The sequence below is a fragment of the Mobula birostris genome, chromosome X, assembly GCF_030028105.1.
Source record: "Mobula birostris isolate sMobBir1 chromosome X, sMobBir1.hap1, whole genome shotgun sequence".
NCBI lineage: Eukaryota > Metazoa > Chordata > Chondrichthyes > Myliobatiformes > Myliobatidae > Mobula > Mobula birostris.
In genome coordinates this window covers 65,730,209-65,747,458 of record NC_092402.1, presented here as the reverse complement: position 1 = coordinate 65,747,458, position 17,250 = coordinate 65,730,209, and the positions used below count along the sequence as shown (strand labels likewise).

Genomic DNA, 17,250 nt, shown 5'->3' with positions numbered 1-17,250 from the left:
GTACTGAGTACAGGAACTGGGATGTTATATTGAAGTTGTACAAGATGTTGATGAGGCCAAATTTCAAGTACTCTGTGCAGTTCTGGTCAGCTACCTAGAGGAAAGATATCAAGATTGAGAAAGTATGGAGAAAATTTGCAAGAATGTAGCTGGGACTTGAGGGTCTGAGTTATTGGGAAAGTTTGCAAAGGTTAGGACTTTAACCCTTGGAGTGCAGGAGACTGAAGGGAGTTTTGATAGTGGTATATAAAATCGAGGGGTTTTGATAGGGTAAATTAAAAGCAGACTTCTTCCACTGGGACTAGAACTAGAGGTGATAGTTTAAGGGTGAAAGATGAAATATTTAAAGTGGGTGGGGAACTTTTCACTCAAAGGGTTGCGTGACTGTGGAGTGAACTGCAGGTTCGATTCCAACATTTAAGACAAATTTAGATAAAGCTATGGTCCAGGTGCAGGCCAATGGGACTAAGCAGAGTAGTGGTTTGGCATGGACTAGATAGCTCAAAAGGCCTGTTTTTGTGCTGAACTGCTCTATGACTCAAGTCATGATGTAAGCAACTTGTTAAAGGGGAGGAATGGTTGGGGTGGGGAGGAGAAGGAATCCAGGATGTTTAAAAACTCATTGCACATACTTTGTTTTGTTAGTTATCATCAGTAAACGACAAAAGCGTGTGCAGTTGATGAGAATACGACAGAAAGAAGCTAAGAAGCGACGCAGAGTTTCTCAGACGGAGGGCACGTATCGCAGGAAGCCGTATCCAGTCAAGCGCTATGCTGGAGACATCCTTTCACCGGTAACGCACAAGTAGCCTAACACTTCTCCCCTGTAGCATGAGGTGGAAAGGTAGAGAATGATTCTAGAACATCCATTACTACTTTAGCCTTCCTCTGTGCCACACTGGATTCCCTCATTTGCAGTTCAACTTCACATGTCTGCTTTGTTGTTTCTGTCCCAGACAACGCCTGCCATTCCTTTCTATCTTGTTTTCACCCAGATTCCCCTCAACAAATCCCAGGAGCAACATAACACACAATTAATCAGACATTTTAGCAACAGCTTCTTCCCCTTTGCTATCAAACTTCTGAATGGCCCATGAGCCATGAACACTACCCGACTATCTGGTGCTTTTTATGCACTTTTTAAAAATATTTCTTACTGTAACTTATAGTAAATTTTTATGTCTTGCACCGTGCTGCTGCCGCAAAACAACAGATTTCACAACATATGTCAGTGATAATAAAGCATTCTGAAATGCTGGATCTTAAGTAAGTCCCCAGCTCTGTGAATCAATGGGAGGGGAGGGAACTAAAGGAAAGGACTTTGATTACCACCAGAGTGCCTGCTGCTTAGCCAGTTTTCTCATCACAGGCTTTGCCACTTGTTCAGGTTGATGCTTCAAAAGCAGGTCCTTCTGCTTTTTGTTATGAGAAGACAACTGATGGGGAATATTTACACAGAACACCACACCACAGTACAGGTCCTTTGGCCCACGATGCTGTACCAATCTTAGAGACAGGGTAAGAGAGAGAAATAGGAGCACAGTTTGGGGAGAAGAGTTTAAAAAAGGAGCATTTCACGAGCTCGGCGCCTTAGCAGTTGTCAAATCGATACACGATTCATTTGCAGGAGCAATAAAAAGTAAAGCAGGGTCAAAACATCTCTCTCTCTCTCTCTCTACCCCCTCTCTCTCCACCTCTCCCTCTCTCTACCTCCCTTTCTCTCTCTCTCTCTACCTCCCTTTCTCTCTCTCTCTCTCTACCTCTTTCTCTCTACCGCCCTATCTCTCTCTCTCTCTAACCCCCAACCCTCTCTCTCTAAACCCCTCTCTCTAACACCCTCTCTCTCTCTCTCTCTAACCCCCCCTCTCTAACCACCCCATAACCCACCCTCTAACACTTCCAACCCCCCTCTAATCCCACCTATCTCTAACCCCCTCTCTCTCTTACACCCTCTCTCTCTATCCTCCCGTCCCCCCTCTCTCCCCCGTCTCTGTCACCCCCCTGTCTCTCCCCCGTCTCTGTCACCACCCACTCTGTCCCCCTTCCTCTGTCCCCCATCACCCCACCTCTGTCACCCCCTGTCTTTCCCCATCTGTCACCCCCTGTCTCTCCCCATCTCTGTCACACCCCTGTCTCTCCCCCGTCTCTGTCACCACCCACTCTGTCCCCCCCTCTGTCACCCCATCTCTGTCACCCCCTCTCTCTCCCCATCTCTGTCACCCCCCTCTCCCCCCTCTGTGTCTCCCCATCTCTGTCCTCCCTCTCTCTGTCCCCCATCCCTCCCCCTCTTCCCCCTCTCTACCCTGCTCTGTACGCCCCTCTCTCTCTCTACCCCTCCCTCTCTATACCTCCCTTTCTCTCGCTCTCTACTGCCCCTCTCTCTCTACCCCCTCTCTCTATCCCCCTCTCTAACCCTCTGTCTGTATCTAGCCCGCTCTCGCTACCCATCTGTCTGTCTCTACTAATCTATCTCTCTACCCCCTCTCTCTATCCCCTCTCTCTGCCCCCCTCTCTACCCATCTCTCTCTCTACCCCCCTCTCTCTACCCCTCTCTCTCTCTACCCCTCTCTCTCTCTACCCCTCTCTCTCTCTCTCTACCCATCTCTCCCTCTCTACCCCCTCTCTCTACCCCCTCTCTCTACCCCCTCTCTCTACCCCCTCTCTCTACCCATCTCTCTCTCTACCCCCCTCTCTACCCCCTCTCTCTCTACCCCCTCTCTCTCTACCCATCTCTCTCTCTACCCATCTCTCTCTCTACCCATCTCTCTCTCTACCCCACTCTCTCTCTATCCCCCCTCTCTCTACCTTCTCTCTCTCTACCCTCTCTCTCTCCCCCCTCTCTCCACCTCCGCTCTCTCTGTATCTAGCCCTCTCTCGCTACCCATCTGTCTGTCTCTACTAATCTCTCTCTCTACCCATCTCTCTCTACCCCTCTCTCTCTACCCCTCTCTCTCTACCCCCTCCCTCTCTCTACCCCCTCCCTCTCTCTACCCCCCTCCCTCTCTACTCCCCCCTAACCCCCTCTCTCTCTATAACCCCTTCTCTCTAACCCTCCCTCTCTCTATAACCCCCTCTTTCTATCCCCCCTCTCTCTCTACCCCCCTCTCTCTACCCCCCTCTCTCTACCCCTCTCTCTCTCTCTACCCCTCTCTCCCTCTCTACCCATCTCTCCCTCTCTACCCCCTCTCTCTACCCCCTCTCTCTACCCCCTCTCTCTACCCCCTCTCTCTACCCCCTCTCTCTACCCCCTCTCTCTACCCCCTCTCTCTACCCATCTCTCTCTCTACCCCCCTCTCTCTACCCCCTCTCTCCACCCCCCTTTCTCTACCCATCTCTCTCTCTAACCCCTCTCTCTACCCCCCCTCTCTCTACCCCCTCCCTCTCTACTCCCCCCTAACCCCCTCTCTATAACCCTCTCTCTCTCTATAACCCCTTCTCTCTAACCCTCCCTCTCTCTATAACCCCCTCTTTCTATCCCCCCTCTCTCTCTACCCCCCTCTCTCTACCCATCTCTCCCTCTCTACCCCCTCTCTCTACCCCCCTCTCTCTACCCCCTCTCTCCACCCCCCTTTCTCTACCCATCTCTCTCTCTAACCCCCCTCTCTACCCCCTCTCTCTCTACCCCCTCTCTCTACCCCCTCTCTCTACCCCCCTCTCTCTCTACCCATCTCTCTCTCTACCCATCTCTCTCTCTACCCATCTCTCTCTCTACCCCACTCTCTCTCTATCCCCCCTCTCTCTACCTTCTCTCTCTCTACCCTCTCTCTCTCCCCCCTCTCTCCACCTCCGCTCTCTCTGTATCTAGCCCTCTCTCGCTACCCATCTGTCTCTCTACTAATCTCTCTCTCTACCCATCTCTCTCTACCCCTCTCTCTCTAACCCCCTCTCTCTACCCCCTCCCTCTCTCTACCCCTCCCTCTCTCTACCCCCTCCCTCTCTACCCCCCCTCTAACCCCCTCTCTATAACCCTCTCTCTCTCTATAACCCCTTCTCTCTAACCCTCCCTCTCTCTATAACCCCCTCTTTCTATCCCCCCTCTCTCTCTACCCCTCTCTCTCTTTAACCCACTCTCTCTCTCCCTAACCTCTCTCTCTCTATAACCACCTCTCTCTATAACCCCTCTCTAACCCCCCTCTCTCTAACTCCCCCTCTCTCTAACACTCCCTCTTTCTAACCCCTCTCTCTCTCTAACCCTGTCTCTCTCTAACCCCTCTCTCTCTAACCTCCTCTCTCTCTCTAACCCCCTCTCTCTCTAACCCCCTCTCTCTCTAACCCCCTCTCTCTCTCTAACCCTCTCTCTAATGCTTCTCTCTCTACCCCCCTCTATCTCCCCTCTCTCTACCCCCCTCTCTCTACCCCCTCTCTCTAACCCTCTCTCTACCTCCCTCTCTCTACCCCCTCTCTACCCCCTCTCTCTACCCCCTCTCTCTACCCCCCTCTCTAACCCCTCTCTCTGTAACCCCTCTCTCTAACCCCTCTCTTTAACCCTCTAATGCCTCTCTCTCTACCCCCCTCTATCTCTCCTCTCTCTACCCCCCTCTCTCTACCCCCCTCTCTCTACCCCCTCTCTCTAACCCTCCTCTCTCTAACCCTCCTCTCTCTACCCCCTCTCTCTACCCCCTCTCTCTACCCCCTCTCTCTACCCCCTCTCTCTAACCCCTCTCTCTCTAACCCCTCTCTCTCTAACCCCTCTCTCTCTTTAACCCTCTCTCTAATGCCTCTCTCTCTACCCCCCTCTATCTCCCCTCTCTCTACCCCCCTCTCTCTACCCCCCTCTCTCTACCCCCTCTCTCTAACCCTCCTCTCTCTAACCCTCCTCTCTCTACCCCCTCTCTCTACCCCCTCTCTCTACCCCCTCTCTCTACCCCCTCTCTCTAACCCCTCTCTCTAACCCCTCTCTCTCTAACCCCCCTCTCTTTCTTTTCTTTTTCAATCTTTTTATTAATTTCATAGAATGAAAACATAACAATATTACAAATAGTAGGAGATACATTGTTACAGTTAAAATAAATAATTATAAGACCAAATAGTATAAATTGACAACCTCCCAATCGTGCAGAGTGGGAATGAATAATACAAAGCAAAAAAAAACTGAAAAAAAAACATGAAAAAGAAAAAAAAACCCTATCCCCAAAAAAAAACTAAACTAAAGACTTGGGCAGTACTAACAACTTAAAAATGGGAAAGAAGAAAACCTTAGTGTCGATGACTCTGCTCCTCTCAACCAGCAGTACAGAGAGATAAAACAAGTTTGGAAATGGTCAACTTACATCAAATGAAAATGCTGAATAAATGGCCTCCAAGTTTTTTCAAATTTATTGGAAGGGTCATAAACCGCGCTTCTAATTTTCTCCAAATTCAAACACACCATAGTTTGTGAAAACCAGTGGAATACAGCAGGAGGGTTAATCTCTTTCCAACTCAGCAAAATGGATCTTCTAGCGATTAGAGTAAGAAATGCAATCACCCTACGTGCTGAAGAGGTTAAATAACTTGAATCTATCATTGGTAATCCAAAGATAGCAGTAATTGGGTGAGGTATTAAGTCCATATTCAAAACCGTTGAAATAATAACAAAAATATCTTTCCAATATTTTTCCAACAAAGGACATGACCAAAACATGTGAGTTAAAGAAGCTATCTCGCAATGACATCTATCACATATTGGGTTAATGTAAGAGTATTAACGAGATAGTTTATCTTTGGACATATGGGCCCTGTGGACTACTTTAAACTGTATCAACACACGTTTGGCACATATAGAGGATAAATTAGCCAACTGAAGAATTTTTTCCCATTCTAACCCCTCTCTCTCTAACCCCTCTCTCTCTATAACCCCCCCTCTCTCTAACCCCCTCTTTAACCCCTCTCTCTAATGCCTCTCTCTCTACACCCCTCTATCGCCCCTCTACCCCCTCTCTCTGTACCTCTCTACCTCCCAGTCTCTACTCTGCTCTCTTTCTACCTCTCCCTCTCTCTACCTCCCTTTCTCTCTCTCTCTCTACCTCCCTTTCTCTCTCTCTCTCTCTACCTCTTTCTCTCTACCGCCCTATCTCTCTCTCTCTCTAACCCCCAACCCTCTCTCTCTAAACCCCTCTCTCTAACACCCTCTCTCTCTCTCTCTCTAACCCCCCCTCTCTAACCACCCCATAACCCACCCTCTAACACTTCCAACCCCCCTCTAATCCCACCTATCTCTAACCCCCTCTCTCTCTTACACCCTCTCTCTCTATCCTCCCGTCCCCCCTCTCTCCCCCGTCTCTGTCACCCCCCTGTCTCTCCCCCGTCTCTGTCACCACCCACTCTGTCCCCCTTCCTCTGTCCCCCATCACCCCACCTCTGTCACCCCCTGTCTTTCCCCCATCTGTCACCCCCTGTCTCTCCCCATCTCTGTCACACCCCTGTCTCTCCCCCGTCTCTGTCACCACCCACTCTGTCCCCCCCTCTGTCACCCCATCTCTGTCACCCCCTCTCTCTCCCCATCTCTGTCACCCCCCTCTCCCCCCTCTGTGTCTCCCCATCTCTGTCCTCCCTCTCTCTGTCCCCCATCCCTCCCCCTCTTCCCCCTCTCTACCCTGCTCTGTACGCCCCTCTCTCTCTCTACCCCTCCCTCTCTATACCTCCCTTTCTCTCGCTCTCTACTGCCCCTCTCTCTCTACCCCCTCTCTCTATCCCCCTCTCTAACCCTCTGTCTGTATCTAGCCCGCTCTCGCTACCCATCTGTCTGTCTCTACTAATCTATCTCTCTACCCCCTCTCTCTATCCCCTCTCTCTGCCCCCCTCTCTACCCATCTCTCTCTCTACCCCCCTCTCTCTACCCCTCTCTCTCTCTACCCCTCTCTCTCTCTACCCCTCTCTCTCTCTCTCTACCCATCTCTCCCTCTCTACCCCCTCTCTCTACCCCCTCTCTCTACCCCCTCTCTCTACCCCCTCTCTCTACCCATCTCTCTCTCTACCCCCCTCTCTACCCCCTCTCTCTCTACCCCCTCTCTCTCTACCCATCTCTCTCTCTACCCATCTCTCTCTCTACCCATCTCTCTCTCTACCCCACTCTCTCTCTATCCCCCCTCTCTCTACCTTCTCTCTCTCTACCCTCTCTCTCTCCCCCCTCTCTCCACCTCCGCTCTCTCTGTATCTAGCCCTCTCTCGCTACCCATCTGTCTGTCTCTACTAATCTCTCTCTCTACCCATCTCTCTCTACCCCTCTCTCTCTACCCCTCTCTCTCTACCCCCTCCCTCTCTCTACCCCCTCCCTCTCTCTACCCCCTCCCTCTCTACTCCCCCCTAACCCCCTCTCTCTCTATAACCCCTTCTCTCTAACCCTCCCTCTCTCTATAACCCCCTCTTTCTATCCCCCCTCTCTCTCTACCCCCCTCTCTCTACCCCTCTCTCTCTCTCTACCCCTCTCTCCCTCTCTACCCATCTCTCCCTCTCTACCCCCTCTCTCTACCCCCTCTCTCTACCCCCTCTCTCTACCCATCTCTCTCTCTACCCCCCTCTCTCTACCCCCTCTCTCCACCCCCCTTTCTCTACCCATCTCTCTCTCTAACCCCTCTCTCTACCCCCCCTCTCTCTACCCCCTCCCTCTCTACTCCCCCCTAACCCCCTCTCTATAACCCTCTCTCTCTCTATAACCCCTTCTCTCTAACCCTCCCTCTCTCTATAACCCCCTCTTTCTATCCCCCCTCTCTCTCTACCCCCCTCTCTCTACCCATCTCTCCCTCTCTACCCCCTCTCTCTACCCCCCTCTCTCTACCCCCTCTCTCCACCCCCCTTTCTCTACCCATCTCTCTCTCTAACCCCCCTCTCTACCCCCTCTCTCTCTACCCCCTCTCTCTACCCCCTCTCTCTACCCCCTCTCTCTCTACCCATCTCTCTCTCTACCCATCTCTCTCTCTACCCATCTCTCTCTCTACCCCACTCTCTCTCTATCCCCCCTCTCTCTACCTTCTCTCTCTCTACCCTCTCTCTCTCCCCCCTCTCTCCACCTCCGCTCTCTCTGTATCTAGCCCTCTCTCGCTACCCATCTGTCTCTCTACTAATCTCTCTCTCTACCCATCTCTCTCTACCCCTCTCTCTCTAACCCCCTCTCTCTACCCCCTCCCTCTCTCTACCCCTCCCTCTCTCTACCCCCTCCCTCTCTACCCCCCCTCTAACCCCCTCTCTATAACCCTCTCTCTCTCTATAACCCCTTCTCTCTAACCCTCCCTCTCTCTATAACCCCCTCTTTCTATCCCCCCTCTCTCTCTACCCCTCTCTCTCTTTAACCCACTCTCTCTCTCCCTAACCTCTCTCTCTCTATAACCACCTCTCTCTATAACCCCTCTCTAACCCCCCTCTCTCTAACTCCCCCTCTCTCTAACACTCCCTCTTTCTAACCCCTCTCTCTCTCTAACCCTGTCTCTCTCTAACCCCTCTCTCTCTAACCTCCTCTCTCTCTCTAACCCCCTCTCTCTCTAACCCCCTCTCTCTCTAACCCCCTCTCTCTCTCTAACCCTCTCTCTAATGCTTCTCTCTCTACCCCCCTCTATCTCCCCTCTCTCTACCCCCCTCTCTCTACCCCCCTCTCTCTAACCCTCTCTCTACCTCCCTCTCTCTACCCCCTCTCTACCCCCTCTCTCTACCCCCTCTCTCTACCCCCCTCTCTAACCCCTCTCTCTGTAACCCCTCTCTCTAACCCCTCTCTTTAACCCTCTAATGCCTCTCTCTCTACCCCCCTCTATCTCTCCTCTCTCTACCCCCCTCTCTCTACCCCCCTCTCTCTACCCCCTCTCTCTAACCCTCCTCTCTCTAACCCTCCTCTCTCTACCCCCTCTCTCTACCCCCTCTCTCTACCCCCTCTCTCTACCCCCTCTCTCTAACCCCTCTCTCTCTAACCCCTCTCTCTCTAACCCCTCTCTCTCTAACCCCTCTCTCTCTTTAACCCTCTCTCTAATGCCTCTCTCTCTACCCCCCTCTATCTCCCCTCTCTCTACCCCCCTCTCTCTACCCCCCTCTCTCTACCCCCTCTCTCTAACCCTCCTCTCTCTAACCCTCCTCTCTCTACCCCCTCTCTCTACCCCCTCTCTCTACCCCCTCTCTCTACCCCCTCTCTCTAACCCCTCTCTCTAACCCCTCTCTCTCTAACCCCCCTCTCTTTCTTTTCTTTTTCAATCTTTTTATTAATTTCATAGAATGAAAACATAACAATATTACAAATAGTAGGAGATACATTGTTACAGTTAAAATAAATAATTATAAGACCAAATAGTATAAATTGACAACCTCCCAATCGTGCAGAGTGGGAATGAATAATACAAAGCAAAACAAAACTGAAAAAAAAACATGAAAAAGAAAAAAAAACCCTATCCCCAAAAAAAAACTAAACTAAAGACTTGGGCAGTACTAACAACTTAAAAATGGGAAAGAAGAAAACCTTAGTGTCGATGACTCTGCTCCTCTCAACCAGCAGTACAGAGAGATAAAACAAGTTTGGAAATGGTCAACTTACATCAAATGAAAATGCTGAATAAATGGCCTCCAAGTTTTTTCAAATTTATTGGAAGGGTCATAAACCGCGCTTCTAATTTTCTCCAAATTCAAACACACCATAGTTTGTGAAAACCAGTGGAATACAGCAGGAGGGTTAATCTCTTTCCAACTCAGCAAAATGGATCTTCTAGCGATTAGAGTAAGAAATGCAATCACCCTACGTGCTGAAGAGGTTAAATAACTTGAATCTATCATTGGTAATCCAAAGATAGCAGTAATTGGGTGAGGTATTAAGTCCATATTCAAAACCGTTGAAATAATAACAAAAATATCTTTCCAATATTTTTCCAACAAAGGACATGACCAAAACATGTGAGTTAAAGAAGCTATCTCGCAATGACATCTATCACATATTGGGTTAATGTAAGAGTATTAACGAGATAGTTTATCTTTGGACATATGGGCCCTGTGGACTACTTTAAACTGTATCAACACACGTTTGGCACATATAGAGGATAAATTAGCCAACTGAAGAATTTTTTCCCATTCTAACCCCTCTCTCTCTAACCCCTCTCTCTCTATAACCCCCCCTCTCTCTAACCCCCTCTTTAACCCCTCTCTCTAATGCCTCTCTCTCTACACCCCTCTATCACCCCTCTACCCCCTCTCTCTGTACCTCTCTACCTCCCAGTCTCTACTCTGCTCTCTTTCTACCTCTCCCTCTCGCTTCCCCCTTCTCTCTACCCCTTTCCCTCTTTCTCTATACCTCTCACTCTACCCCTCTACCTCTCTCTCTGCCCCCTCTACCCCTCTCTCTCTACCCCACCCCTCTCTCTACACCTACTCTCTCCCTATCCCCTGCTCTCTGTCTCTAACCCTCTCTCTGTTTCTACCCCTCTCTACCACTCTCTCTCTACCTCCCAGTCTCTACCCTGCTCTCTGTCCACTTCTCTCGCTTCCCGCTCCCTCTCCACCACTCTCTCTACCCATCGCTCTCTTCCACTATACTTTTCTCTCTACCCCTCTATCTCTTTCTCTTACCCCTCTCTCTACTGCTCCCTCTCTTTCTACCTCTCTTTACCCCTCTCTCTACACCCCCTTTCTCTACCCCTTCTCTCTCTTTACACCCCTCTACCACCCCCCTCTGTCTCTCACCCTCTCTCTCTGCCCCCTCTCTCTCTACCCTGCTCTCTCTCTGCCCCTTCTCTCTCTCCACCACTCTCTTCCTCTATACCTCTCTATCCCTCTACCTCTCTCTTTATCTCTTACCTCTCTCTCTACCACTCTCTTTCTTTCTACCTTTCTTTAACCCTCTCTCTACGGCCCCTTTCTCTTCCCCTTCTCTCTCTCTATGCCTGTCTACCACCCTCTCTCTCTACCCCTCTGTCTACACCCTCTCTCTAACCATCTCTACCTCTCACTCTACCACTCTCTCTCTTTACCTCTCTGTCTTTCTAATCTCTCTCTCTACCCCTTCTCTCTCTCTCTACCCCTCTTTCTCTCTACCCTCTCTCTCTGTACCTCTCTATCTCTCTCTACCCTGCTCTCTCTCTACCCCCTTTCTCTCTTTATCTATACCTCTTGCTCTACCCCCCTCTACCCCACCCCTCTCTCTGCACCTACTCTCTCTTTCTACCCTGCCGCTCTGTCTCTAACCCTCTCTCTGTTTGTACCCATCTCTCTCTCTCTACCCTCTCTATTTCTACCCCTCTATCTGTCTACACCCTCTCTCTCCCTCTCTGTCCATCTCTCTACCACTTTCTCTCTCTACCACTCTCTCTCCACCACTCTCTCTATCCCGCTCTCTTTCTCTACCCCCCTTTCTCTCTCTACCCCTTGCTCTCTCTTCTATACCTCTCGCTCTACCCCTCTACCTCGCTCTACCCCTCTACCTCTCTCTCTCTATCTCTTTCTCTTACCTCTCTCTCTCTACCACTCTCTCTTTCTACCTCTCTTTACCCCTCTCTCTGTGCCCCCTTTCTCTACCCCTTCTCTCTCTCTATGCCCCTCTACCACCCTGTCTGTTTGCCCCGCTCTCTCTCTACCCCTCTCTCTACCCCACACCTCTCTCTATCCCTCTCTCTCTACCCTGCTCTCTCTCTGCCCCTTCTCTCACTTCCCCCTCTTTCTGCTCCGCTGTCTTTCTCTACCCCCCTTTCTCTCTCTCTCTTCCTCTATACCTCCCGCTCTACCCTCTCTCTCTTATCTCTCTCTCCTTCTACCTCTCTTTACCCCTCTCTCTGTGCCCCCTTTCTCTACTCCTTCTCTCTCTATGTCCCTCTACCACCCCCCTCTGTCTCTCACCCTCTCTCTCTACCACCACTTTCTCTCTACCCCCCTCTCTGTCTACCCCCTTTCTCTAACTATCTCTATCTCTCTCTCCCTCTCACTCTACCACTCTCTCTCTTTACCTCTGTCTTTCTTCCTCTCTCTACCCCATTTTTCTGTCTACTCTCTCTATCTACCCATCACTCTACCTCTCCCTCTCTCACTCTCCCCTCCCCTTCTCCCCCTCCCCTTCTCCCCCTCCCTCTCCCATCCCCCTTCTTCTCCCCCTCCCTCTCCCTCCCTATCTCCTCCCACCCCTTTCTCTCTCTCCCTTCTCTCTCGCACTCTCTCTACCCCTCTGCCTCTCTCTCTCTCTCCACCTCTTTCCTTCTCTCTCTCCCAAATAGATTGCTCTGCTACTAATGCCTTCCAAAGTGAATCATTTCACACTTCTCCAGCTTGAACTGCATCTGCAATTGCTCAGCCCAGCTCTGCGTCCTGTCAATGGCCCGTTATAACCTGTGACGACCTCTGGACTATCCACAAAGCCAGCAACATTTGTAACCCGTCTCAAATCCACTCTATCTGTCAGACTATGCTTCGCCAAATGCTCATAAATCCTGTCTCTAAGAATTCTCTCCAATAGTTTGCCCAGCACCGACACAAGACTCACTGGTCTATAATTCCCTGGATTATCCCCATTACCTTTCTTTGACAATGGAATCACATTTGCCAGCCTCCAGTCATCTGACACTACTTCTTTGCCAAGTTAGGATGCAAAAATCATTGCCATAGGCGTAGCGATCTCTTCCCTCACTTCCTGTGGGTGCATCCCGTTGGGCCATGGGAACCTATCTATCCAAATGTTTTTCAATGTCCCAGCGCATCAGCACATCCTCTTTCTTAAAGTCGCCATGTTCTGGCATATCAACATGTTTTATGTTGTTGTCACAAACGTCAAGGCCCCTCTCACTGGTGAATACTAAAGCAAAGTATTCATTTAGAACTGTAAGACATAGCAGCAGAATTGGGCCATTCCGTCCATCGAGTCTGTTCTGTCATTCCATCATGGCTGATTTATTATCCCTCTCAAACCAATTTTCCTGCCTTCTCCCTGTAACCCTTGACCCCCTTTCTAATCAAGAACCTATCAATCTCCAAGTTAACTATACCTAATGACCTGACCTCCAGAGCCGTCTTTGGCAATGAATTCTGCAGATTCACCACCCTCGATCCAAAGAAATTCCTCCTCATCTTTGTTCTAAAGGAAGGTTCCTGTATTCTAAGGCTGTGAAACATCCTCTCCACAACCTCTGTCTGGACCTTTCAACATTCGATAGCTTTCAATGAGATCTTCCCCTCCCCCCACCACCAATTCTTTTAATTTGCAGCAAGTACAGGCCCAGAGCCATCAAGCACACCTCATGCATTAATCCTTTCATTCACAGAATCACTCTAGTGAACCTCTTCTGGACCGTCTCTAACGCCAGCACATCTTTTCAATTGTTCATGACCTTCATTCATGACACTCTTCACCCCATCCCATTGACTGAAAATTTACCCTATCGATTGCATATTCTTCCTCAGAGCTTCATCTACCTATGTAACAACTGTCCCTTCAGAATCAGAATCAAGGATTAATATCACGGGCCCAGTCATGAAATTTGTTAACTTAGCGGTGGCAGTACAATGAAATCCATGATAAGTATATAAAAAATAAATAAATGAATTACAGTATGTATATTAAGTAGTTAAATTAAGGATAGTAGTGCAAAAACAGAAATAATATTGAAAAAGAGTGAGGTAGTATTCATGGGTTCAATGTCCATTTAGGAATCGGATGGCAGAGGGGAAGAAGCTGTTCCTGAATCACTGAGTGTGTGCCTTCAGCCTTCTGTATCTCCTTCCCGATGGTAACAATGAGAAAAGGGCATGCCCTGGGTGATGGGGGTCCTTAATAATGGACGCTGCCTTTGAGGCACCAGTTCTTGAAGATGTATTGGATACTACAGAGGCTAGTACCCAAGATGGAGCTGACTAATTTTACAACTTTCTGTAGCTTTGTTTGGTCCTGTGCAGAAGCACCCTCCCCCCCCCCCCATACCAGACAGTGATGCAGCCTGTCAGAATGCTCTCCACAGTACATCTATAGAAGTTTTCGAGTGTTTTAGTTGGCAAATCAAATCTCTTCAAACTCCTAATGAAACATAGCCGCTGTTTTGCTGCCTTTATATGTTGGGACCAGGTTAGATCCTCAGATCTTAACACCCAGGAACTTGAAATAGATCACTCTCTCCACTTCTCTATGAGGATTGGTTCTCGTTCCCTTGGTTTGCCCTTTCTGAAGTCCACAATAAGCACTTTGGTCTTACTTCCACTGCCCTATCACTCTAGCTCCCATCCTCCTGGCCAAGCTAGTTTAAACTCTCCCCAATAGCTCCAGCAAATCTACCTGCAAGGATATTGGTCCCCCTCAAGTTCTGGTGTAATTTGGCATTTTTGTGCAAGTCATACATTTTCAAGAAGGGATCACAATGATCCACAAATCTGAATCCCTGCAACAAACCTCAGCCACGCATTCGTCTGCAAAATCATCCTATTCTTGCCCTCAATGACACGTGGAACAGGCAGCATATATTAATACGCTTGGGGTTCTGTTTTTCAGTTTCCTACCTAACTCCCCATATTCTCTCTTCAGGACCTCATCTCTTTTCCTACCTATGACTTTGGTACCAATATGTGCCAAGACTTCTGGCTGCTCACCCTCCATCGTGTCCTGTCATGGACACGATCTGAGACGTCCCTGACCCTGGCACCTGGGAGGCAATGTATCACCCAGGTGTCTCTTTCATGTCCACAGAGTCACTTGTCTGCTCCTCTAACTATTAAATCCCTTATCACCACGACACTCCTTCTCCCCACTTCCTTTCTGAGCCACAGAGCCAGACTCAGTGACAGCCTTGGTTGCTGTGGCTTCCTTCTGGTACGTCGTTCTCCCACCATACCCCCCTCCCCAACAGTAGCCAAAGCAGTATTCTTTGGGAGAGCAGCACAGGGGTACTCTGCACTGGCTGCCTATTCCTTTCCCTCTCCTGACAGTCACTCAGCTACCTACCTCCTGCATCCTGGGGGTGATTATCTCCTTGTAGTTCTAATCTATCATCTCCTCATTCTCCCAAACGAGCTGAAAGTTATTGAACTGCAGCTCCATTTCCCGAACACGGTCTGCAAGGAGGTGCTGCTGGGTGCACATTATGCAGATGTAGTTTTCAAGGAGACTGGAAGTCTCCAGAATTCCCGTATATGACATGAAAAACCCATCACTGACTCTGGACACATTCTCACTGCACTAGCTAGGCACTAATAGGACAAAGAATGAAGGAAACTTGCCAGAAATGTACCTTCACCTCCACCTCCACCTCTCCTTGCTGAAGCCTCTTGAGCCAAAGCCTCAAACTACCCTAACACTGTCCCACTACGACAATGGCCACTCTGCTTAAACTTCTTTTTGTTGGCCGTTGACAAGTGCCTAATTACCAAATGGCCTTAATCTCACCAAATATCCTGACTGGCCCTTTTGATTTTGCAAAACTTGTTTTCAATATCCAAATTTATGCTTGTTATGCTACGCATTCAGGAGGTTGTGTTTTCACTGCCATCAGAGCGTCCCAGAAGTCTTGTGGGCAATGAAAGGGTATAGGTTAGAACTGTTGGTATTGAATTTGAAGGGAGAGAATGTGCAGGACAGTGGTGACACTATCCAAGTGTGACTGATCAGAAAGAGCTAGCATAGGCCAGATGGACCAAATGGCCACTTTTGCTGCAAGATTCCACTAAAAATCATGCTTCTTGTTTGTCCAGAGCTACATCCAGAGTATCCGGGATCGGCAGACAGGAACATCCATGAACAGTCTGAATACAAATATTCACACCATCGTGGATCTGGATTATGACTGTGGATCGACAGTCCCACTCACAGCCACAACCCCCGTCGTCACAGCGTGAGCTAGGCACTATTACACAGCAAGTGCTGCTCAAGCCTGTTAGTGAACAGCTAGTTTATATAGATCCTACCAGGTGACTAGTATTTAATATGTGGCATTCTACTCTGAAGTCTCCGCACATCATGAACTGTTTGCATGTCTCCCTCTCTGAATCACAGTTCCAGCAACTATGAAACAGTGCATCTTTCTTTCTCCTTTGAGTCTTCTAGTTCGTTGCCTGCCTGTGTATCACTTCAGTGACTTGACTGAGTGGGCTTGCAGGCCAGAAGAAACAATGCATCTGATCAGCAAACGGGCACGGAACCTAATGCAAACCGCTCCACCTCATCCTCAGCCAAGTGACTTGTCATGGGAGAGGTACCCATACACATGAAGAATAACCAAGACGTGTACATTTTTTGGGATGATGAACTTTACCTCTTGAACTCTAGCCTCTTTCGGGGGTGTGCTCTCGCTGTGTTTTCTGGTTAGCTTGTCACTTCTCACAGCTGTAGCTGTCATTCACGGGCCATTAGTGTGGCTCTTGTACGGAGCCAAAGCTCATCTTCAACTGCTTCTCGTGAATGTGCCATTTCATGTATAATCAATTCAACTGTTTGCTTTTAAACCCAGAAGGACTTACTTCCCTTCTAAGCCTATATATCAGCTTAAGTCTATTGTTGTTCAGTCCAATATTAAAGCATAAAATTGTCTCACTTTAATTCTGTGCAATTAAACCTGTCCCTTGAAGTATAATCCAGCAAAGTAAACGGCCAAATGTTCTATATTAAAGGAATGCTCACTTCATTCTTGTTCTTTGGCTTTTTCCTAAGATAGCTCAGGGTCTGATGATGACAGCAGACTTCTTGTTTATGATGAGGACTTTCCATTTTTGTTTCTTTACCATTCCAAAACTTGCATAGATTCCAGATCTCTATGAATGAATAAACATGGGACTGCAGTTGCCACACAAAAGGATAGGTTCTGCTATTGGAGTTTCAAGCTGTGTAAGTGTTTTCTACACCCCTTAACTGCAAAGATGGACCACACATCCTGAACGACAGGTAGCTGCAGCTTACTCGCGCTCACTGATAAGGGCAAATGACACTGCTGCTCCTTATGAGCCAGGGCAAGATCAATGCAGGAATCTGATTCAGGTTTCTGTTGATGTCTGTACAGATCAATGCAAAAATGAGGTGACAGAAAGTAAATGCTGGCAGAAAATATATAATTCCACAGTAAAATGAAAATGCACTAACTCTGGTCTATTTGACAGCCACCATGGGCAAGAAGGGTGGCCATTTTATGCTATTTTAACTGTAGCTGACTTGCTGAGGGTGGAGGGACTCATGCAAAGAAGAGTGTATGTCTGAGTATTTTCCACACTCTATGCACTACAGAAGGACAGCACAGCTCTGTTCAAAGTCTCTGTGGTCCTCAGTGTAGTACCACCAGGCACCATTCAAGCTACTTCTTGAACCCTGGTGCATGTGTACACACATTTTTATACACACACACACACACACCC

General features: G+C 48.9%; 1 protein-coding gene across 7 annotated transcripts in view; it reads left to right on the top strand.

Annotated features, from left to right (window-relative positions):
* LOC140191350 (transmembrane protein 198-like) overlaps positions 1–16,518 on the top strand; it is a 95,552-nt gene extending 79,034 nt beyond the window's left edge. For all 7 annotated transcript variants that reach the window (XM_072248667.1, XM_072248666.1, XM_072248664.1 and 4 more), the window contains 2 exons: positions 646–794; positions 15,601–16,518. In XM_072248667.1, coding sequence (XP_072104768.1) covers positions 646–794; positions 15,601–15,744 — 293 coding nt within the window. In that variant the 3' untranslated portion in view covers positions 15,745–16,518. The remainder of the gene's footprint in view (positions 1–645; positions 795–15,600) is intronic.
* The last annotated feature ends 732 nt before the right edge of the window (positions 16,519–17,250 follow it).